Source organism: Lacerta agilis, chromosome 14 (genome assembly GCF_009819535.1).
Source record: "Lacerta agilis isolate rLacAgi1 chromosome 14, rLacAgi1.pri, whole genome shotgun sequence".
Classification (NCBI taxonomy): Eukaryota; Metazoa; Chordata; class Lepidosauria; order Squamata; family Lacertidae; genus Lacerta; species Lacerta agilis.
The window spans coordinates 34699114-34723548 of NC_046325.1; the positions used below are offsets into that span (position 1 = coordinate 34699114).

A 24435-nucleotide genomic window follows, 5' to 3' on the forward strand; every position below is an offset into this window, starting at 1 on the left:
AGAAACTGGCGTTCATTTAGCTAGATGGTTCCTGAGATTGAGGCTTAATGATGTTCAGCTCAGCATCTTGGCCGCTTGGTCCTTTTGTCTCTGTGCTCTGCCTCTTTGGGGAGGTTCTGTTTTTTTTTTCTCCTGCCACTCCTTGCTCCCCTCCATAGCTGAAGGGCAGAGCTTTGTTAGCTGACTCCTAGGTGCTACATTTCCCACCCTCCCATATTCTCCATTTTTATTTGCAATAGTGTTTTTCCTCACTTTCTAGGTCTTCAGTCTTTTGACTTCCAAAGCCAAAACACACACACACACACACACACACACTCATTCATTCCACAGTCAAAGTCTCACGGCTAATCTTCTAAAAGCGCAAGGCTCTTCTAACCTGTTAAGAAATTAAATATGAAGACATTAGACATAACTGCGCAATCGTGATAAGTCCATCGTCACACCTGCTCTCTTGACAAGGGTTATAACATTCTATGCCTGTGCATTATACGTTTAAAGCAAGTGTCTTTGCCCAAAGAACCCTGGGAACCTTTGCTTCTTAATGGTGCTGCGAGTTGTAGCTCTGTTGGGGGTAAACTATGGTTCCCGGTATTCTTTAGGGGAAGTCTTTACATGCGCAGTAGGTATGCAGCAAGTGTTGGATTGCCCAGCCTCTTATAGATCTGATGCCAGACTATGGGAAGTTTATATATATTATTCCCATTTGTGGCATAGAGCTAATCAACCTGTTCCCTACAACTATAATCTCTGGTTCTTAGTTCCACCTCAGTTCATGTCCTCTGCTCTTCACCTAGAACTCTTTGTCTTCTAGTCAGGGTGATATCCTGAATATTGTGTCGAGTTCCCTTTCCTGCATCTCTGTAGTCCTGCAGAAAGTGAGTGATGGAGATCCGAAAGGAAACTGGTTAGGGGTTGGTTAGGATGCCAGGGAAAATAAACTGCTTTGAGTTTTTATTACAATCAAGCTGTAAATATAATTCTTGCAATGCAAATAATATTGTGAAAACTACGTTCCACTCAGGATGTCAGAAGGCACATTTTGCCAGGGCTATTTAATTGAAAAACAAAAGCCCTGGACATTATTTTTTTTAAATTTTTTTAAATCAAGGCTTTATTATGGATTTAAAATAACAATCCAGCAGGAAATTTGAAATAAAGTGGGGATTGGGGAAAGTACCAAAACACCCCCCAAAAAAGCGGGAGGGCGGAATCCACCACAAATGCACTATTAATGGTATCAGGAACTTGTGGCAGAATACACCGGCTATAAAATGTCAGTCAAGAGGGGCCCTCAGTTTTATCTAATAAAGCTGATTTTCACTCCTCCCAGGGCAAGTACCAACTTGGATGGTGGTGAGATAATTTCGGAACTATGGCTTATGAAAGCGCCACTGCGATTTAGCTAATCACATAAAATACATACATTGCACTGACGCCTTTATATTAGTTTGGCCCTGAGTTTTTAAAGTCTTTGCAGATGCAACTACAGGGTCCCCCCTCATAAAGTGCAGTTTTGGTCCGCTTATAGAGGTTATCATCATCATCCTCATCCTCATCCTCATATTTTTTATTATTATTCCTGCTTGTTTATTTGCTCCAAATCTCCCCCACTCCCGTCCTAAGGGGAACTAGCGCCTCCTCTGGCCGGCCGCTAGAATTGCACCTTTAAAACTCCCCAAATATCTTGCAGCCTTTGACTTGACATCCGAATCGATCCATTCAATCTCCGCTTTGAAATCAAACAGCCCTCTCTCTGATTATTCGTGCATTTTTTTGAACCCAAAACGCACACACTTTAAACATGCTCACAAAAAAAGAGCAATACCTACAGAATAACAGATTCCAGCACCCTAACAGTTGGCGTACACCCCCAGGATGTAAAAAAAAATCACATGACTACGACCTGGAATTACTATTTTATACACAGCCTATATAAAGTGCAGAGTAGCCAGTGCGCAGCATATCTTCTTGTCATCCACACGAGACAAATGTTAAAACTCTGGTGCTGTTGCAAAAGTCTTTGCCGTTAAAGCCAGGAGCATATACGTACCATATTGTTTGCTAAAAGAAAAAAGCATCGTTCCCTTTTTAATTAATTTTGCAGAACATTTTATTAAAACCAGTTATGCCGTAAGTCTGATGGTGGTGTTTAAAAACAGAAAGAAAGAAAAAGTAGTTGAGGGGGCACCCGGATTTGAACCAGGGACCTCTTGATCTGCAGTCAAATGCTCTACCACTGAGCTATACCCCCTCTGCTGGTTTCCACGGTTAACAAACCGTCATTTGTGGCTGCGATGGCGCAATCCCTGGGCGGAGGCGGGATCTTCCAGCCGGAATAATGTAATTGGAGAAGGAAGACCTTCTTAACCAATGCGGTGAACGAAAAAGCTGCCGGCAGCAACAGATGATCGGACTTAAGTACTGGGCTGGTTAAAGAGAGCAAGAAAAACAGGTTCAGGCAAGCCAGTTTTCTATACAGTACTGTATTCCAGGCATGGCCAAACTTGGCCCTCCACCTGTTTTTTGGACTACAACTCCCATCATCCCTAGCTAACAGGACCAGTGGTCAGGGATGATGGGAATTGTAGTCCCAAAACAGTTTGGCCATGCCTGCAGTATTCCAAAGCAAAGCAAGACATCCTCTGCTGGTATTAGTGCAAAGCATCTTGAGCTTTCTTTCATTTTGCCTTTTTTTAAAGTGGGGGCTGGACTAGATGACCCGCGGGATCCCCTTCCAATTCTATAATTCTAGGAAAATGTGTAAAATTTAGCTTTTTTAAAAAATAGGCATTTTAAAGATATACCGCCTGCAGCAGGGTTTTCAAATGGGAGAGCCGCAAAATCAATCCGCAATGAATTTTTATTTTCAGAACGAATAACCGTTTCTCAAAATGCGCTTTACACGGTTTTTATATATAAAAAAGTAATATATCTAAATTATATGCAGACATTAGAGGTAAAAGCGCAAAAGGGGAAGCAACCATGCATGAAAATAAAAGTTAATCATAATACGGAATCTAATCAATAATTTCTCCAAAGTTTTATACGCACACCAGCATCGCGATCATATCTATTTTCAATTATCTATCATTGTACAACACCGGGACGGTTCTCCGCTACTGCAGAAAACCTGCTAGACAAATACAAAAAGAGCTGAAATCACTGAAAAAGTACCGCTCGCGACGTCAGCCCACAAACAGCTCAATGCACTTGCAGGTAACAGTGAGCAAAAATCCAGCGCGTGTTCTGTCTCATTTGGGGCAGTAAAACGCGATGCATTATTTTTTTGTTTTAAAATGCAACCTTTTTAGTCGGGATTTATTTATTTACCCTTCAAAAATGAGGCTTTGAACCTCTTATTGCTCATATGCTAAATAGGTGGCTTGCCATTGGTCACAGCGAGTCTACGCCTCCCTCCCTGCTGCCAGTGAGGAATCCCAGAAGTTGGGGCTTAAAACGAAAGGAAGAAAGAAAGAATGCGGAAACTTCAAAACGGAAAAGGGAAGGAAGGGGCGGCTCTTAAAGTTGCAGGGCTCTTTTCTTTCCCAGTTTGGAGCTTTTTCGTGGTGGAGTTACTGTAATGGTTGAAAGAGCATCAATTTCTGTCCAAATTATAATTTTCTGATATTTTGAGAGTTAATTCTTATGGTGTACTGTTGTATTATTGTTGTGTTGTTATGGATTATTGAATCTTCTTCTTCTTTGGCGATCACTCGTAGCCGATTAAGATTATCTTCCATGAATAAGGTGTGTCCGTAAGTGACTGTGGAGGCCGATTCTGGATCCACATGTCCTTCCACAGTGGGGACACAGGTTTCCGGGCGGGAGTTTTTTTGTTTTGTTTTGTTTTGTTTTTTAATTACATAATCAGGAAACACTACAGTCACCCTGACTGTACTCATTGAAGCCTGATTGCACAATTCTATAAATTATAATACAAGAAAAAGTACATATGTTAAGAACCATCCATGATCAAAGTTCTCTGGCTGACGAGAAGGATTTTTGAAGTTGTTACGATATAATGCATGTAAAAATAGAAAGTTTTTTTTAAAAAAACCCATCTCATCAGAGAGTTGTTTCTATCTGTATGGTGAAATAAATAAGGCAGCAGAAGCCATTAGTTAGAAGTGGACTCCTTAAAGTATGCTATTAAATCCACCCTCTCCCCTTTCTTCTTAATGCCAGCAAATATTGTCTTAGTTCCTGCCTGGAATATACTTCTTGGGGTTTTCCAGGTAAACCATCAGTGTTTCTTCTCCCCAGGTTATACCTTTGCTTTTGTTGGCTTCTGTGTAAGAGAAACCTTCAGCTTGACCAGTCTTTTGGTGAAAAAGACCATGCAGATTAGGGCCAGTCTTGTGTTTGCCTCCCTTATCAACTGTGTGGCACTGTGAACACTTCTGAACAAAGATCTCCTTGCCCTTCTCAACGTCTCCTTGTTTGTGTGCCTTTGCAAGGAAAGAAAATCAGCAGCAGCACACAGCCTGCACCAAGCAGATGTTTTGGGGGGAAACTCCCATTCCGGCTGGAGGGCACCAAGTTGGGGAGGTCTGTAGAGCACAGGACAGGACTGAAGGGAGAAGCTTATATATTTAGGCTTTGACTTCTCCTGCTACTATGTTTCTGTGAGTCCTTTTCAGTTGGACTGGAGCAGCAGCTGCTGGCAAATAGGTGGCCAGCTGTTTTCTCTGCTCTTTGCTTCTGCTTCTGCTGCTGCAGGTTTAAAGATGCTTCCTTCCTGCTGTTCTGTCTTCCTTCCCTTCCTGAATATCACTGAAGGGCCATCTTCACGCCAGATATTTAATGCGCTACGATACCACTCCAGCAGTGGCAGACCTTAGGTCCTCAAATTTCAGCAGCGCACTGTGCAGTTCCAAAATCCGGTGCGCCCCGCCCCCAACCTCTCGTGCTGCATTCTAAATTATTATTATTCTTGCTTGTTTATACATACATACATACATACATACATACCGCTCCCATCTGGCTGGGTTGCCCCAGCCACTCTGGGCAGCTTCCAATACTTATAAAAATAATAAAACATCAAACATTAATAGTAACAACCTGATCCAGTGTAAATAATAACTAGATAACTCAATTACAGGTAGGTAGCCGTGTTGGTCTGCCATAGTCAAAACAAAATTAAAAAATCCTTCCAGTAGCACCTTAGAGACCAACTGAGTTTGTTCTTGGTATGAGCTTTCGTGTGCACGCACACTTACTTCTTCAGATACCTTCAGATAACTCAATAATAGTTTTAGCCCCTGAGGCTCCACGCGAAATATGCGACCAAACCAATCACACTGCCTCTGACTCTGGAGCACGACTTGGTAGTGTATCAGGAGCAGTTTGAGGATAAAATTGCTCGGTTCTGTAGGGCCTTAGGTGCAGCAATTTTCGAAAGTCCAGCCAAGATGTCCAGTGCAGCTCCCTCCTGTATTTCCAGTTCTGTGCCCTGATGATGTGGGCAGCACTCTTGCAGTGGTGCAACCAGCTTCCTTCTGTCTTGGCGAAAGCCTGGGTCTGGGGGTGGGCGAGAAAGATGCTGACTGAGTGCCCCCAGGGTGTGTTGAACGAGCCTTGATGCAGCTCATCCTCTCCTGAAAAAGCCCTCCCTGGACCCTTGCAATTCATCCATCTCAGTGCTGGATTTACGTATAAACTAAACAAGCTATAGCTTAGGGCCCCACTCTCTTGGGGGGGCCCCCAAAAAAATTTAAGGGGGAAAAAACTGGATTTACATTTCCAAAATATAAAATAAAAAACAAATAAAATAAAACATACATACATACAGCAACAGAGTTTTGTGTTGTATAAGCTCCTATGAGGCACATATTTTGTTACGTGCAAAAGGCTTGAGATACCTATTAGGTCCATAAATTAGTATATATTCAACACACAAAAAACAGCAACAATTTGTTGTTGACAAAATATAGCTGGACATATAAAGGGCCCCATTACCTTCAGTAGCTTAGGGCCTCATCAAACCTAAATCCGGCCCTGATCCACCTTGAGCATTTTTCTAGATGTGGTCCATAACAGTTGTGGTTGTAGTAATTTAGAACGTCTACAGCCCCATTGTTCAGCCCAGACATTGAGGTCCAGCACCAAGGGCCTGTGAGAAGTGAAACTACATGACACCAAGCAGAGGCACTCACCCTGTTGGAGCACCCTTCTATTAGATGCCAAGGAGATGAGTAACTACCTGTATATCACCTGTGGAAAACATCTGGGGGCAGCCCTGTATAGGGAAGCTTTTTAAAGTTGAATGTTTGATTATGTTTTTATATATGTTGGAAGCCTCCGAGAGTAGCTGGGGCAACCCAGTCAGATGGGCGGGATACAATTATTATTATTATTAGTAGTAGTAGTAGTAGTAGATTTCCTTACAAGAAATGTTAGGATGGCATTTTAAAGATGATCCTTGGATCCAATGAGGTTGAGGCTATGTTATTTCATATGTGGTGGATTTGTAAAAGGGTAAGAGTATTGGGAAATGATTTATAATGCATTGAAACAAATGTTTAAACGTACTTTTAAAAACAAACAAACAAACAAAAAACCACCCCAGAGTCCTTTTTGTTGGGGATAATTCAGATGAAAATTCCCAGGTGTCAAAAAAGGCTATTTATGTATGCCACCACTGCAGCCCGTGTTTTGTTAGCCCCAAAATGGAAAACGAGTGAGGTCCCAACTAAAGAAGAATGGCAACTCATGGAATTATGTGCAGCTTGTGGACCTAACATCAAGAATAAGAAAACAAGAAGAACATACGTTTAAAGAAGACTGGAAAATGTTTATTGAATATATTGAATTGTGTACACTTGAAAATGTTGGCAGCGTTAAGATAAATTCAACAGTGTAAACAAGTTTTGGTGGATATATTAGTGGAATACTGAATGGTTTAGTTTATGTAAAATATGCAGGGATTTATGATGTGCAAATTGAACCATGGAAAGAGAAGAAGGGAAGTCACTGACGTTTTAAGGTTGTTCAATGAATGTTTTAAATTGTAAAAGAGAAAACTTAATAAATATTACACACACACACACACACACACACGATCCTTGGAGAGTAGAGTGAGGAAGTGCAGCCCGACCAGCTGAATCATAGCGTTGGAAGGGACCATGAGTGTCATCTAGACCAACCCCCTGCAATGCAGGAATCTTTTTGTCCAGTGTGGGGCTTGAACCCACAACCCTAAGAGATTAAGAGTCTCATGCTGTACCAACTGAGCTATTATGGCCTAGCGCACAAAACTGGTTGTTGTAACTGCTTTTTAATGAAGGCAATACATTAAGCCATTCCTCGAGGTATTGAACCCAGACTTACTGCAATAACGAACTCCTGTTTTTATGTTGAGGTGCGCACTTGCAAACGCTCATCTAAATTAATTGCACCTCATTAATCGGTAGAGTCTGCAGGTCTAACGCCGGTTGATTTTTCCGCTGAGGAAAACATGGGGCTTAACACCAAAACTGCCTCCCGGAAAGCTGAACAAGCCACTTACAGAAGCTCTGCTTTCACTGAGCAAATAAATAAATATATTGCTTTTGTAACTTTGTGTGTACATCCTGAGATTTTCTCTGGCTTTCTGTTGGTTAATGTATCTGAGAATTTGAGTGCAGGCCTGCGCACTGATTAACGCTGAGTATCAGAATTACACGTGTGGAAAAATGCTTTTGCACTCATGTCTTGCTTGCAGATGTCCCACAAGTATTTGGTTGGCCATTGGATGCTGGTTAGAATGGACCTCTGGCCTGATCCTGCAGAACTTAGCTTTTAGTTTCTCAAAAAATCTTGGTGGAAACAAGCAAGAGGTCACCGAGGAATCCACTCAGGAGTACCCCCCAAAGCCTCTGGAAGCTGGTGTTTATCCAAATAATTTCTAATTCCCTTCCCTGCTGGGCCAATCTGTCCAGGGAAGAAGGTGCTAAAGATAGCAGGAAAGTAAACATGTCATTTGCAACCCCATTAAGAAAAGTGCTAAAACCATCACTGGGAGGAGATGAGATGAGGGTGGTGATGAGATGTGTGTGGAGATCATTTTAGATAAACATACACACAACAACAACACACACATACCCCATAAAAACAGCCACTGATGGATACCTGGCATAGCTGAATTAACAATAAGGCATTACAGCACTTATAAGTCCTGGAGATGCAAAGAGGTGGAGGGAACGTTCTTTCATATGAGGTGGATTTGTTAAAGGGTAAAAGATTATCGGGAAATGATCCATAATGAACTGAAAACAATGTTTAAATGTACTTTCCCCCCAAAACCAGAGTCCTTTCTGTTGGGGATAATTCAGACTGAAATTCCCAGGTTTCAAAAAAGGTTATTTATGTATGATACAACTGCGGCCCGTGTTTTGTTAGTCCAAAACTGGAAAACGAGTGAGGTCCCAACCAAAGAAGAATGGCAACTTAAGTTGATAGAATATGCACAACTCGCAGACTTAACATATAGAATAAGAGAACAAGAAGTACATACATTTAAAGCAGATTGGAAAACGTTTATTGAATATATGGGAAATCATTTGTGTACAGCTGAAAACGCTGGCAGCATTAAGATAAATTCAACAGTGTAAACAAGTTTTGATGGATGCAGTAATGGAATACTGAATGGTATAGTTTTTGTAAAATGTGCAGGGATTTATGATATGTGAAATGAACCATGGAAAGAGGATAAGGGAAGTCATTGATATCTTAAGCGTGTCAATTGAGTATTTTAAATTGTAAAACAGAAAACTTAATAAAAATTATATACAAAAACAATAAGGCATTACAGACGGCAACATGTCATTTACTGCAGCAAGATGGCAGCATATGAAGATCACAGGAGGAATCAGTAGGATAAGCCAATAAGGGGACGACTTGGTTGATAACATGACTAGTATGGTAAAAGCAGGCAATGAGGGATGCATTTGACCGATGAAGTGTTCTTTGTGACTTGACAGCTTGCATACATACTTGTCTTGGGTATCCTGGGGGAAAAAACCTTGAAACTTCTAGACTCTAGAACAATTGCTGAAGGGCCCCTAGCAGATAATGTTTATTATGAGTAGCGCAGCTTAAAAGTGTCTCCTTCTTTGTTACACAACTCGTTTCCTGAAATGATGGGCTCCTGTTCACATGAGGAGGGCCTGCCTGTGCAACATTTTAAAACATTTCTTGCATTTGCTGGGTGCTTGGCATCTCCGCTTGTCTGCCTCACGTTCCCTGTGTGCTGCAAAGGATCCTGTGACATTCTGTCTGGCGCATCCATAGCATAGATTTAAAGCACTCTTATGCCACTATAACAGTCATGGCTCCCCCCTCACCCCCAATGAATTGTAGGAACTGTAATTTTCTGAGGGCGCTGGCTTCACAGAGCTACCATTTCCAACTCTACTTATCAAAGTTCAGTTCCTGGGATTCTCCACGACTGCTGAAAAGGAGTAAGAATGTTTTAAAAGTATGGTGTGGATATGATGTGCCAGTTCATGTGGGGAATTGGCTAAAGCGGTTGGGCCTTGTGTTTCCTCACATAAATAGTAAGTTTGGCTTACTTCGACTATGGGGTTGCAGCGCTCATCTCACTTTGCAGGCCAAGGGAGCCGGCGTTTGTCCGCAGACAGCTTTCCGGGGTCATGTGGCCAGCATGACTAAACTGCTTCCGGCGCAACGGGACACCGTGACGGAAGCCAGAGCGCACGGATATGCTGTTTTTATATACATAGTACCTCAGGTTAAGAACTTTACCTCAGGATGAGAACAGAAATCACGCGGCGGCAGCGGGAGGCCCCATTAGCTAAAGTGGTACCTCAGGTTAAGAACAGTTTCAGGTTAAGAACGGACCTCTGGAACGAATTAAGTTCTTAACCCGAGGTACCACTATATAAAACAATTATATTAAAATGGCTTCAAGAAAAAGCAAGGTCAGGTGTTAATAATTCTAAAATTAAGACGAGATCCTGCGCTGACAAGGCATTGCTGCAGCACAAAAAAAACCAGCTACCTTGGCAGTGATCTCAGGAAATTGGTCAGCCAAAAAGGTAATCATTATAATGGTTGGTCCATTTGTTTTCTATGTGTTTGGACACCCCTCAAGATATCACCTAATTCAGCAGAAGGGTTCCTGAGATGTACACAGCTTTGCAAGTGAGGAAAATACCCTTCCTGTCCCCCCACCCCCACCCCTGAAAGCTATGCCGTGGCCAGATGTACTTTACACTGCTCTACACAAAGAAAAACTATGAACCATATCGCCTGTCCTTACTTGCTTAGACCAGAAGTTTATTTCCAGCAGTTATGGATGAGGGTCAACCCCCTTGAATCCTGAAACCAGGAATCCTTTTTAATTGTTGGTGTTAGGGACTGAACATCATCCTGGGATGTATTCCACTTTTTGCGGGTTGGGGATTCAAAGTTTAGTGATGAAGAATAGGCATTACATACAGTGGACTGCATTTAACTAACCAGAATGGAAAATGCAAGCTAGGGTTGAGCCTCTCGGCAGCCTAGCTAAGACCAACCAGCTAACCAACCAACCATATTTTTTTTTATCAAGTGAAAGGCTAGAGGGGGTATAGAGTGTTTCATTGTGCCTCTGTAAGACTGCCTTTGCTTCTGTGCTAGTCAAGGAGAAAGAAGCTCTATTCTCTTTGCAGCTAGCGTAGAAAATGGTGGGAGGGGGACGGCGACTGGAGAGAAAGGACTAACTTACATGGACTTCTTAGGCACTTACGTCTGTTAAACACTTGACATTGGACTACTGCAATGCGCTCTATGTGGGGCTACCTTTGAAGGTGACCCGAAAACTACAACTAATCCAGAATGCAGCAGCTAGACTGGTGATTGGGAGTGGCCGCCGAGACCATATAACACCGGTCCTGAAAGACCTACATTGGCTCCCAGTATGTTTCCGCGCACAATTCCAAGTGTTGGCGTTGACCATGAAAGCGCTAAACAGCCTCAGTCTAGTATACCTGAAGGAGCATCTCCACTCCCATCATTCAGCCCGGACACTGAGGTCCAGCGCCGAGGGCCTTCTGGTGGTTCCCTCCCTGTGAGAAGTGAGGTTACAGGGAACCAGGCAGAGAGCCTTCTTGGTAGTGGCACCCGCCCCGTGCAACACCCTCCCATCAGATGCCAAGGAAATAAACAACTGAACAACTCAAATAGACATCTGAAGGCAGCCCTGTTTAGGGAAGTTTTTAATGTTTGATGTTTTATCGTGTTTTTAATATTCTGTTGGGAGCCGCCCAGAGTGGCTGGGGAAACCTAGCCAGATGGGCGGGGTATATTATTATTATTATTATTATTATTATTATTATTATTATTATTATTATTATTATTTTATTGAATTGACTGTTCTCTGCCCACCAAAAATTAGTTGAATACAGCCCAGTATGATATTCAGCCTCTAGCATTTCCAGCTGAGCATCCATCCCAACTTATCTGCCTGGATGTTATACACCATTGCTCTTTACGGAGCATTAATTCAGTTTGCGTGAGGGTTATATGCCGGCATCTAACCAACGTTGCTGTTATCCTACAGTTTCCAGTGTTATTTTCCCAACACCTTTTGTCAGGGGTGGGGTGTGGGGTGCGGAGGCAAGCGTGCATGTTGCCCAAAGGCACCAAATCCATTTAAACTGAGCGGCCTACATTGGCTGGTGGGTATAAATGCTCCAAACACATGCGCACACATGTTAAGAACATGTAAGAATTGCTGGGGGCGGGAATCACGCCAAAGATCGGTCACAGTAGAGCACTTGGGTGCTGCTGGAAAGCTCAGAAGCAGGCTTTGACGGCAGCAGTAGTCGAACCCTGATGATTCTCCACATCATTTGATGCCTGAGGATATTCCAAGATAGGTAAATGGCGTGCCATTACTAGATATTGTTGCTCATAAGCCTCATTGAATGTGTTTATACCTTTTTCCTTAAGCTAGTGACCCTTGGCACATTGTAACATCCGCCACACGTGACAGATGGCTCTGTCGGTATAGCACACAAGACTCCTAATCTCTGGGTCTTGGGTTTGATTCCCACATTGGGCAAAAAGATTCCTGCACTGTGGAGGGTTGGACTCGATGACTCTTGTTCTCCCTTCCAGCTCTAACAATTATGGGATTCTATGTACAGATATCATACATTTAAAGCATGTGCCCCAAAGGATCCTGGGACTGTAGTTTCCGAGCACAATTCAAAGTGTTGGTGGTGACCTTTAAAGCCCTAAATGGCCTCAGTCCAGTATACCTGAAGGAGCGTCTCCACCCCCATCGTTCTGCCAGGACACTGAGGTCCAGTGCCTAGGGCCTTCTGGCGGTTCCCTTGCTGCGAGAAGCCAAGTTACAGGGAACCAGGCAGAGGGCCTTCTCGGTAGTGGCACCCGCCCTGTGGAACGCTCTCCCACCAGATGTCAAAGAGAAAAACAACTACCAGACTTTTAGAAGACATCTGAAGGCAGCCCTGTTTAGGGAAGCTTTTAAAGTTTAATAGATTATTGTATTTTGGTATTCTGTTGGAATCCGCCCAGAGTGTCTGGGGGAGGCCCAGCCAGATGGGTGGGTTATATATAGATAGATAGATAGATAGATAGATAGATAGATAGATAGATAGATAGATAGTTTGTTAAGAGTGCTGGACAATGGAGTTCTGTGAGTGGTAGACTGCATTTCCCAGGATTTGGCTGGCAAAACGCTACAAATGAACATTAAATATGGTAGTTCCCCTGTGCATTTGATTAATAAATATTTCCCTTCCCCCCCAACTTTTTTATATTAAAAGATTTTCATGAATAACTAAGATACATATAACATATCTGTTTTCAATGCATAGATTCCTTTCTACATGTCATTTGCTGGGAGACACTGTTGCCATATGCATTGTGAACAGGGGTCCCAACTTGTGTAAAATATGGGGGGGGGCCTATCAGGTAAGCTCTGCCCCACATAATTAATCACAACACATGGTGCACATACACACCATTTGGAGAGCATTTCCTATCAACTTGTGGGGGGAGCCCGCCCTTCTCAAATATTTTATTGTGGGAGCAAAAATGACTTTGCCTCCTATGATGAGAAGTTGGGGGGGAGAGAGGGAGAGAATGAATCTTTCCCCCCTTCTTAACCCTACAGCCAACCAGGAAAAAAACTTACTATATTAATTTTGGTTTTATCCTGTCTGTAAGCTGCCCTGGGTGCTGTCTAACTATCAACTGGATTTTAAATGGGAAGCCCCTTTGCAAATCAGTTTTGACTGGGAATTGGGACCCAAATAAGAGGTATCATACACCATTATGACTACTGAGCAAGCATTAGTATTGTCCTATAAAAGGGTAAATGATATGAACGCTCTCTGTTCATGGTTTCATAACAGTGACCTACTACCGCCCACCCCAAAATAATGTTGTCTACAAAAATGGAGACAGGAGAGCATTGCTGTGCCACCGTGGAGCCAGATTTCTGGGGTTATTCGTTTGCTCTCCTGGGGGGTGGGCTGACAGGCACTCGTAATCATTAGGCTAAGCCCCTAAAACCTGATTGCCTCCTCCTCCCCATTAGATTGGCAAACAGCTTAAGCAGCAGGAGCCGAGATAGGCCTGGCTATATAAACTTTCCCAGGCATCCTCCCTGGACCCATCTCCTTTGCCAACTGTCCTTCAGCCAGAGCCATTGGTCATCCATCGTGGTCGTGATGAGGAGCCAGCTTTGCCTTTTCGCCTTCCTCCTCTGCCGTTTGTCTGCGGTGCAAGGCTCCATCTGGGCATGGATGCACTCTTTGCCACACGCTGCCAACGGGGTGCCACCTCGCAGGGACCCTGGGTCATCATCCGGCCAGGAGCTGACGGTAAGCATCTTCCCCCAACCTTAGAAAACAGGTCACATTTGCCTTTTCATCATGTGGGCTGTCTAGTTTCTAGCAATGAGGAGGAAGGTATGAACAAGTGAGTGGAGTGGGAAATCTGTCCTATTAATCCTGGGGTAGGGAACCTGACCTGTGGCTCTCTGGGTGTTGCTGGCCTCCAATTCCTTTTGTCCCTGACCATTTGGCCACTTTGGGTGGGGCTGATGGGAGCTGGGATCCAACAACATCTGCAGGGCCACACCATTAATCTTTGTTGGTGCTAGCAGCAACTTAACTCCCACAAATCTGTTTCCAGCTCCAGCCCTCACCTAGGCACTTCCAGCCTAGTTATAAAGCAGAGAGTGCTTCTGAGCATGTTCACAGTGCCAGACGTTATTCTTCTAGAAGGGAGAGGGGGTGCAAGAGGAGAGGTGGAATCATAGGGAGAGAGCGTGCAGGAATTAAGAGGAAGACTAGATTGCACTGAGCTGAGCTCTGATAATTTTTTTTAAAAAGAAGGTTCTGAGTTCAGGTCCACCTGGAAGCCATACTTTCTGCCCTAGAAACCCTCTTGTTCAACCCACATAAGTAGGGTGCTGGTTTTAGTTGCTCTGGAGTGAGAGATTTGTAGACACAGAGGCCACCTGGTCACAGCTTTCCCCACTAAAAAGAGATGCATTGTATTATTATTATTTTTTGAATTATAGCAATTATTTCTAAATTTGCATCTGTATAGATGAGCATATGCTTCTTCTTTTTTGCAAATATGTTACCTGTTTTGTCCTCTCTCTTTTTGGCAAACACAAGCAGCTACCCTAACGGGGAGTGAGGACTAGTTCTCTGAAATGACCAGATGTTAATAATAATAATAATAATAATAATAATAATAATAATAATAATAATTTATTATTTGTACCCCGCCCATCTGGCTGGGTCTCCCCAGCCACTCTGGGCGGCTTCCACCAAACATTAAAATACATTTAAAATATCACAGTCTAAAAACTTCCCTAAACAGGGCTAAGCAAACCTTCCCATATAGGGTTGCCTTGTCTCCAAAAGTGAAAATCAGGACACAGTTGAGGTTTTTTTTTGGGGGGGGGGTTAAGCTTGAGTTTTGGAGCTTTTCAAAATGTATTTTCAGCATGATTTAACCCCCGCCGCCGGTTTTCCAGGACATTTGCCTGATTTCCGAAAAATAATCCAGGACGCCATTTTCGGAGACGAATTCAAGGACATGTCCTGGAAAACCAGGACGCATGGCAGCCCTACCCACATGCATCTACAAAGTCCAGTGTGGATGCCATTTTTTGTGGGTGTTAGTTGGTGCTCCCTAAGAGCTGGAAACTCTCTCCAAGGGACCCAGCCTCTGTGCAAATTTCAGCAAGCTTCAAACTGATAGTTCTGTCCAGCCGCTGCCATTCTTTAAAGCTTGGCAACTGACACAGCCAGATCATGCATCTAACCCCCATCTTTCTCCATTCGCACTGCAGGCGGCTGTGTGCAGCCACGAAATAAACTGCCCCCATGGATTCTTCTGCGACCACCACTTTGGGCTCTGCCTGCCCTTCAGGCAAGAAGGCGAATTCTGCCGACGGGATGCCCACTGTGCTGTGGGACTTAGCTGCATGTTTGGCAAATGCCAGGAGACTCTGCCTGGCGGCCAGGAAGGTAAGCCATTGGGGGGGGCGGCCTGTTTTGCAGCGTTTCTTTTGCATCTCACAACAAAGGTTAGGCCTTTCAAATAAGGAGCCTAAATGTCATCATTTGTGCATCCTAACTGCAGCCTGTTCTCTCTGGAATTAGGAGGGGCAGGGCTTTCAGATGGAAGGACTAGGCTTCCAAAGCAGGCTGAATGAAGACCCAGTAATTCATCGAGCTAGAAATCTGCACTCTGCTATGCAAAGTCCGAAAGGACAGGTTTCTGACCCAAGGAGCTCACAATTTAAAATCCAACACAAGGGAGGCAACAGAAAAAAGCAAGGGAAATTGAGGCAGAGGGGTAAACCATGGAGTGAATACATTTTCGGTTAGATGTTACCATTGACTGTAACTATTATTTATGCATGCTTATATTGTTCTTGAGGGCTTTGGAGGAAATGGGGGGTTTAATGTGGGTCCGTCCATTCCTCCCCCTCCCGAAGTTGGACTCCCATCTCCCATCAACCCTAGACAGCAAGGCCAATAGTTAGGGAAGCTGGGAGTTGTCGTCCTGTAGCATTTATTTATCCCCCTTTAAAAAATGCATATGTTTTTAGGTACTTTCATTTTGAAACTGAAACTAATTCGGGGAGGGAAATTAGCAAAGTGCGCTCGATGTCTAAGACATCTCAGGTTTGCAAAAAAAAAAAAAGGTGCTGGATGTCAACGATTAAGGGCGTCTCAGGTTTGCAAAGTATCATGCCGGATTTTCAAAGGTTTCAAAGGCATCTCGGCTTATCAAAAGGTGCTAGGTTTCGAGGTCTGCAGCATCGCCATCCTCAAACGCATTGATTTGGGTTCTCATTTACTCTCCCTTCCTTTCCCCTCGGAGGTGCCCGCTGCCACCACGATAAGGATTGCTCTCCCGACGCCTGCTGTGCCCGCCAGCATGGGGAAAAAGTCTGCAAGAAAAGGCTCCTCTTGGAAGAAGGGTGCTACGTTCCCGAAGGAGGGATTGCTTTCAGCGTGAACCAGGTGTGCCCTTGCCTGGAAGGACTCGTGTGCAAAAAGGTGTCCCCTCGCCGAGAGTAAGTACTGGTGTGGACTGGGAGGTGGGGAAGAGGGGCAAAAATAAGTGCTTTGCGGAATGTGGCACGAGGGCTCCTCCCAGATGGGTGCATTCTGCAACCGTGTTTTTCGCACGCATTAACACAGGGCATTGTCGATGGTTGATTTATCCCTGCAATGCGCCTCCACACACTGTCGCTGTATCGAGTGGGTAGAGTGCAATAAAAACGGGACAAAAAAATTAACCGAAACGTTTGTGGCATAAAAAGGTGATGGAGTTTCAAGCGGGGAGTTAAGGGGTATAGAAACGAAGCAGCGCCACATTGCCCCGACACTTTTGCAGGCGTAGATGGCATTGAAAATGGGAAACGTGTGCGTGATATAGCCCTGAAAACATTATAAAATAAAATAAAAAAATTCCTTCCAGTAGCACCTTAGAGACCAACTAAGTTTGTTCTTGGTATGAGCTTTCGTGAAAAGCTCATACCACGAACAAACTTAGTTGGTCTCTAAGGTGATACTGGAATGAATTTTTTTTATTTTGTTTTGTTTTGTTTTGACTATGGCAGACCAACACGGCTACCTGCCTGTACCTGAAAACATTGCGAGCACAAGTCATCATGAAAAGGACATGTTGGAAATCTCAGGCTCATGGCCCTAACCAGGCCTGCCAGATCTCCCACACTGAGTTTTTTTTGGGGGGGCCAAGCCCTGCCCTGCACCTGATGTCATATATGATGTCAGGGGTAGGGCAGGAAAAAACAAGCAGCGCCTCGCAGAAAGCAGGGTTTTTGTGACGCTGCTGTTCAGATTTATTGCTGGCTCTTTCAAAAAAACCTTTCAAATGCACTTGCTGATGAGTTGAGTTGATTTTCGGCCCTTGCAAAGGCACCAGGCTTTGCAAGTGCTGGCATCGTCAGCTGATCAGCTGTTCCTGCAAAGCGCAGAGCCCGGTAAGTGTTGCTGCTTTGCCTTTGTCCACTCCGCACCATTTGGTTTAAAAGGAACATGGGCCACTTGGTGTCATTGTTAATGTCAGGGAGTGGATTGGCTGCCAGCCCCATCCGTCAATCAAAGTTGGCCCATGGGCAGTGAGTGGGGCAGGGGGAAATCCCGCTGGCCAGATCCACTTCTCTTTCTCTGCACTAGATCAGTAGGTGTGCTCGATTATGATTATGATTATTATCTCAATTGACAATACGTAATACGCACTGTACCTGGCTAAGGTGCACACTAACCTACATCTTAATCACAGAATCTATTTTAATTTGAGCCACACCCAACTCCATGGAGGCGCAGGTTACAGGCATAGCAAAGGTGGCATTTTTCCATCTCCGCCGTATTAGGCAGTTGGCCCCCTACCTCTCTCGCCCTGATCTGTCCACAGTGATCCATGCGACGGTCACCTCCAGACTTGATTATTGTAACTCGCTCTACGCGGGGCTGCCCCTGAAGCTGACCCAGAAACTCCAGTGGGTGCAGAATGCTGCGGCGAGGCTCCTCATGGGGTCTTTGCCGCAGGACCACATTCACCCAGTGCTTTACCAGCTGCACTGGCTCCCGGTGGAGTACAGGGTCAGGTTTAAGGTGCTGGTTTTGACCTTTAAAGCCCTATGCGGCTTGGGACCCTTGTACCTAAGGGACCGCCTCTCCTGGTATGCCCCGGGTAGGACCTTAAGGTCCTCAAATAATAACTTTTTGGAGGTCCCAAGCCACAAGGATGCTAGGTTGGCTTCAACTAGGGTCAGGGCCTTCTCAGTACTGGCCCCGACTTGGTGGAACGGTCTATCACAAGAGACCAGGGCCCTGTGGGATTTGGCATCTTTCTGCAGGGCCTGCAAGACGGAGCTGTTCCACCTAGCCTTTGGGTTGGTTTCAGTTTAACCCTGATGTTTCATTCTTTTGGTGTGATTGGTGGGCTACTTAAAAATGAGGCTGCAATATAAATTAAATTTTAAATTTTATTTTAATCTGTATTTTAATGAATTGTTTTATGTTTTTGTTGTGATTTTATTGAGCCCGGTTTGGCGGGGAAGGGCGGGGTATAAATAAAAATTTATTATTATTATTACTATTATTATTATTATTATTATTATTATTATTAATGTGGTCTGTCAATGTGCTCTGTCTCCTTTTGCTACCTGACGAAGAATGCTGTGTGACATGAAAATCTGCTTCAACAGTAGTCACTCATATAAAAGTTTTTTTTCTTCTCTCTCTCTCTCTCTCTCTCTCTCCCCCCCCCCCCCACAGGGCCTCATTTGAATACTGGTCGGATAAAAGTGTCTGGAGATGCCAAAAACAATAGGCAACCAAGGAGTGTGAAATTTTTTCTTTTAAAAGACACAGCTGTATTTATTCCATGTAAATAACACTGTACATAAAACTGTTTTTGCCCTCCTCCTTCTATTGGACATTTGTAAATAGACATATCGGAGTTATCGCCAAGTAATGCAAGGACCAAGTCATTATTCCCTCCTCTGTAATTTTTGTTTGTATTTAAGGAATAATTTGCACATGAAAATAGTACTTGGAAGTTCATGAATATGCAGATTTACAATAAACTGAAAGCACCATAAGGTTGTACGTTGTCTTGAAATCTGTTATTCCAAAGTATTAGGGACATAGCCCCCTTTCCCATAAAACTGTTTGACGGATTAATGTGTATTGATTTACATTATGCTAATTTAATCATTAACAGTGGTAATTAACATTGGCCCTGCCTGCAATCTGGCTGGACTCCAACTCCCATCATGCTTTGGGCTGATGGGAGTTGGAGTCCAGCAACATGTGGAGAGTCACAACTCCCCCATCCCTGGGCTAGACTAGAGAATTATATTCTTAGGGCTATATTAGGTGCAACAGCAACAGCTCCTTCTCTTTAAATGCAGATCTGTCCTCAATCATGGCATGTCCATGATTTGTAGAACTTCCTTCCCCTGGAAGCCCATTAAATTGTGAGCTGGGATATTTTCCATTCTTGAAATACTTATTTAGCACTTGGGTTTTTACCAGGTATACATCTAATTCATCTGGGTTACACTTAAAAAATAATAATTAATGAATATTCTGTCAAATAGGTTTCTGTGGATTGTTGGTACTTTAAACCAGGGGTCAGTTCTCCAATATCTTAGGATGAAGGGTGAGATATGCAAATGGAATGAACTGAATACTTGTGAGCACTTAGCTACCCTTTGCAGTGAGAGCCATTTTTATAAGGTTGTTCGTCACAGCAGGAAAGGCAAACACACTTAACACACCCAAGTATATTCCAGTTGTGTGTACTTTAAAAGCAATGTGGGTGTTTACTGTGAAGCAGAAAAACAGTACAAGCAATCCTTTTGGTCAGCTGGGGGTATAGCTCAGTGGTAGAGCATTTGACTGCAGATCAAGAGGTCCCTGGTTCAAATCCAGGTGCCCCCTCTTTTTCATGTTCTGTCTCTGCAAAAGAGCACAAATACGCTGCTCCAGACTACGTTTTTTTCTTCTAATTATTGGGGGGAAGGGGTGCTGTTTGTTGTTCCCATGACGCAGTTTAATAGCAATTGGTTAAATCTCATAATCTGTGTAGTGCGAGAAATTCAAGGTGGTTACAGGAAGGGTGGAAAGTCATCTGAAGAGATGCAAATATTAATTTTTCAGCTCTGTAAATTCTAATGTTAATTGACTCATGCAGGATTTCCTGCAAGGCTTGATTTGTTGACTTTTGAGATATAACTCTGACAGAGCATTTGAGATCCAGGGCTATTTACTGATCATGATTCTGCTTCAAGAGCCTTATGGTGAGATTTAAAACCTGACTCATCTGCAAAACTTTACCGGGCAGCAATCATATCAAAACCACTCGGTCTGTGGCAAAGGTCAGGAGTTTAAAAGGATAAGAATTGGAAGAGACAGGACTAAGTGTGGTCACGGCGGCGGCAGGGAGGTAACCAAAAAGCACACTTAAAACACACACAAACACACACACACACACACACACACACACACACACTCCTGGGACCTGTAGTTTACCCCTAGAAGAGCTGCAATTCCCAGCATCCTGAATAACTACTGTTCCTACGATTGTTTTTTGTAGGGGCAGAGGGGAAATGTGTTTTAAACAGTATGCCCACAGCTCCTGGGTTCTCCCAGATTGTAAAAAGAATAGTTGAGAGTTATTTCATGGTTGCCTGGCACATTTTGAAAAATAAAAATGTATGTGTTGGGAGCATGAAATCAATTCACCCAACCAACTAAACCTTCCACGTGATATCTGTGACTGGATCTTTCCAAGTACCTGTTTTTCCCCAAAGCAGCTGCGGCTGTGTGTGTGTGTGATATTTTGATCCGGGTTGTGGTGTTGGGGGAGAGGGATCTGATATTTTCCCACCCACCTGCCCACCCCCACTCTTTCTGCAGCCCAGTTTCAAACCCCTGCCCCAAATTGCTATTAGCCATGGTATTAGCCTATTAGCATGCCCAGATTCAGCCCATTTTACCCTTCCATTGCAAATCGTGGCTCTGGGGTGGGTTGGGGGCAATTTGACCAGGAGCTGTAGTTTGGTCTACACACACACACACACACACACACACACTGGATTTTCAGTAAGAAATGCACTGATCAATCTTTAGATAATAATCATTATTTTCAGGCCCCTGTCTGAGGCTTTGCATCTCCAGCTTTTATCCTGGGTTAGACTGCGTTTTAAATTTCAAGTTAGGCGGAGGGGTTAAGCTGAGAGAATGGCTCTCTGCTCATGTTCAGAGGCTTTGTAGTGATTAACACCTGAAGCCTGAGGTTCCAAGGCTTGAGATGTCGCTAAGATTCTTAAGGCAGGTTTTTTTTAAAAAAAAAAAAAATTCCTGAAAGAGCACATTCCTCAGGATAGGTAAGACCCATCAAGTCTGGCTGATTCCAAGAGACAGGAAGGGAAAGACTCAGTGTGGTGAGAAGCCCGGGGTTCAAATCCTCACTCAGCCATGAAGCTCACTGGGTGACCTTGGGCCAGTCACCAGGCTGAACCTACCTCACAGGGTTGTTGTGAGGGTAAAATGGGGAGGGGGAGAACCATGCATCCCACTTCAATTTTATGGGGGGGGGGACACCAAGGGTTGGTTTGTATTTACAGTGGTACCTCAGGTTAAGAACTTAATTCATTCTGGAGGTCCGTTCTTAACCTGAAACTGTTCTTAACCTGAGGTACCACTTTAGCTAATGGGGCCTCCTGCTGCCGCCGCACGATTTCTGTTCTCATCCTGAGGTAAAGTTCTTAACGCGAGGTACTATTTCTGGGTTAGCGGAGTCTGTAACCTGAAGCGTCTGTAACCCAAGGTACCACTGTATTTTCTTAGTGTGCATTTTATATATGGTCTCTATTTTCCACAGGACTGTGGGGGAAATAGAAGCTTAACACGTTACCAAGCAGAGGAAATGCCCACTTCCTGCCTTGTAAGAATCATACCACCACAAAACAGTGACAAGCTGTTTCATTCCACAAAGAACATGAAGAAAACAAACCAGGTTTATGGTTTTGAAAAAGGTTTTCTGCATGGTCACCTTCCAGATTCCAGGATTAAAATAATAATAATAATTGTATCATCGGCATATTATTCAGCAAGTAGGCAGCAATTGTTGCCTTGGTCCCAAAGAGTACAAAATAGCCAGGAAGATTATTTTTATTTTTTATTTTAAACCCACCTACGTATATGGGAGCATGGCCATATATGGGGGAAGGATTTTACCTAGGATTCAAATTCAGAGGGAGCCTCAAATTTAGACAATATGTTTTTAAGCATGCCCTCACGTTTAGAGCTGCACATTTAAGTAAATAAGAGATACGTTTTAGTAAGAGACTTTTTTTTTGGTCAACTGATACTGCTTTTGTCATTTTTAATGCATTTGAAATGTCCACCAATATTAAAAAGAAAACGGTGCCTCAAGGTTAGACTGAGCCAAACATGTCCCATCAGACTAATAATTAGTGCATATGCACAGAAAAAGAATAGGAGGGGAAGGTTTTTTGTTTTTAATAATTCAGATTTTTGGTTTTGTGTTTTGTCAATTTTTTAAATGTTTTATGACTGCTTGGGGGCCTCAAAAGCAGGAAGCGATTCGGGCCTCTCTGAACTTCTCTCTCTGAGAGTAAACCACAGTGTATTGTTATAGTTCATTTGTTTAGTATTGCTTTTCAGTTCACAGGGCCTCCTACTCTGGATGTGGCGCTGTGGTCTAAACCACTGAGCCTCTTGGGCTTGCCGATCAGGAGGTCAGCGGCTTGAATCCGCGCGACGGGATGAGCTCCCGTTGCTCTGTCCCAGCTCCGGCCAAACTAGAAGTTTGAAAGCATGCCAGTGCTAGTAGATAAATAGGTAGCGCTGTGGCAGGAAGGTAAACGGCGTTTCCGTGCGCTCTGGTTTCCGTCACGGTGTCCTGTTGCGCCAGAAGCAGTTCAGTCCTGCTGGCCACATGACCCGGAAAGCTGTCTGCGGACAAACGCCGGCTCCCTCGGCCTGAAAAAGAGATGAGTGCTGCAACCCCATAGTCGCCTTTGACTGGACTTAACTGTCCAGGGGTCCTTTACCTTTTTACCTTTACTCTAGTGTAGGGAGATGTCAGCTGCCAGATGTCTCCCTGTGGCACTTTAACACACACATTACCGTGGGCAGGACTTCTGCACTGCAGGGGGTTGGGCTAGATGATCCCCGGGTTACCCTTCCAACTCTACAGTTCTACGATTCAATGTTTTATGCTTCTAGTCAGCTTTCATATCGAAACCAAATGAGTCTTGCAGCAACTTAAAGTCATGGTTTGCCAGCGTTCCCCCTACTGAAATCAGGTTCCATTAGCCAATACTGTATAAGTTTTCCCCCCTAAGCCAAATCTTGGTATAACAGCAATTGCTTTCTTTCTCAGGGTGGGGGTTGTACAGCTGGGGAGGGGACAGTTGTAGCATTTGTGTGGTGCCTATGACAGTTTCTCCGATTTGCCAATGTGCCCTAAAAGGCCAATAACCTCCTGCTTAAAACCCCAAAAGCCATAAGGATCATGAGCAAAGAGTTGTAAAGGTCAACAATACCAGCACTTTGGATTATGCCGGGAAACACACAATGCTCAACACTGTTAAGTGTGCAGCTCAGTGCAGCTCATTCTTGGCCAATGCACTTTGCACAAGTTGTTTAGAGAGTCTTGATTGTGCTGCAGGAGCAGCATGAATAATTTTATACTACAAACAACACACAAACACACTTTTAAAAAATGTACTGGTATTTTCTTAGGCCAAATAAAAGCAAAGAGAGGGCTCCAGATTGGCTTACCAGCACCAGTGATAAAACACTCCCTGGCCTAAGGCTTAGAATCTAAAAAGGCACAGCAGAAAAGGAAAAGTGATTGGGAGGGATGGGGGCCGGGGGGGGGACCCGCCCCCATCCCTCCCAATCACTGATGAGAACTGATCAGAGGCAGCTACCAGAGAGCTATGAGATTCAGGTGAGGGTGAAGGTCAGATGACTTGTCAATCCCAACAGGTATATAAGAGGACGACCCGGCCTGCCCAGGCCAAGCCCATCACTTTCTATTCCCGTACGTTGTTGCCACGGAACGCAACTATGCTCAAATTGACAAAGAGGCATGTGCCGTTCCCTCTGATGCAGATCTGATATATATATATATATATATATATATATATATATATATATATAGGGGAATTGCACATGTGCCCATCAAGCTATGTGTGGGAATTATCCCTCCGTGTGTGGTGCTGTCAGGATGGAAATATTTAGGTGCAAATGTTCTATCCATGGATGCAGCTCGCAGAGAGGAAATTCGAGAGGGCGAGGGAGCATGGGTCTGCTGCCTGCAGAAGGGATTTGTGCTGCGGAGCTGTTGTGGAAAATGCCTATGTGGTTGTGTTGA

The 24435-nt window shown here is 43.9% G+C and overlaps 2 protein-coding genes and 3 non-coding genes across 5 annotated transcripts; 2 read left to right on the forward strand and 3 right to left on the reverse strand.

Moving 5' to 3' along the window:
* Nucleotides 1-2179: 2179 nt before the first annotated feature.
* On the reverse strand, nucleotides 2180-2251 carry TRNAC-GCA. The gene has a single exon. It is a non-coding gene; the product is annotated as a tRNA-Cys (tRNA).
* An 853-nt stretch (nucleotides 2252-3104) lies between these two features.
* LOC117059497 lies at nucleotides 3105-3165 on the reverse strand. Its single transcript, XR_004427917.1, has one exon. It is a non-coding gene; the product is annotated as a U7 small nuclear RNA (small nuclear RNA).
* A 925-nt stretch (nucleotides 3166-4090) lies between these two features.
* LOC117057951 (cytochrome c-like) lies at nucleotides 4091-9250 on the reverse strand. The gene is given in 3 exon segments (XM_033168791.1): nucleotides 4091-4204; nucleotides 4206-4448; nucleotides 9218-9250. Coding segments are annotated over 3 exon segments (363 nt in total). The 3' UTR covers nucleotides 4091-4117.
* A 4663-nt stretch (nucleotides 9251-13913) lies between these two features.
* LOC117057952 (dickkopf-related protein 3-like) lies at nucleotides 13914-18849 on the forward strand. Its single transcript, XM_033168792.1, has 4 exons — nucleotides 13914-13925; nucleotides 15326-15503; nucleotides 16366-16561; nucleotides 18795-18849. The coding sequence occupies exons 1-4, from the start codon at nucleotides 13914-13916 to the stop codon at nucleotides 18847-18849; spliced, it is 441 nt and encodes a 146-aa protein (XP_033024683.1).
* A 1043-nt stretch (nucleotides 18850-19892) lies between these two features.
* Nucleotides 19893-19964, forward strand: TRNAC-GCA. The gene has a single exon. It is a non-coding gene; the product is annotated as a tRNA-Cys (tRNA).
* The last annotated feature ends 4471 nt before the right edge of the window (nucleotides 19965-24435 follow it).

Coding starts and splice junctions, on each gene's coding strand:
- LOC117057952 (XM_033168792.1), top strand. Junction 15,504..16,365: donor TCTGCCTGGCGGCCAGGAAG/GTAAGCCATTGG, acceptor TTCCCCTCGGAG/GTGCCCGCTGCCACCACGAT. Junction 16,562..18,794: donor AAGGTGTCCCCTCGCCGAGA/GTAAGTACTGGT, acceptor CCCCCCCCACAG/GGCCTCATTTGAATACTGGT.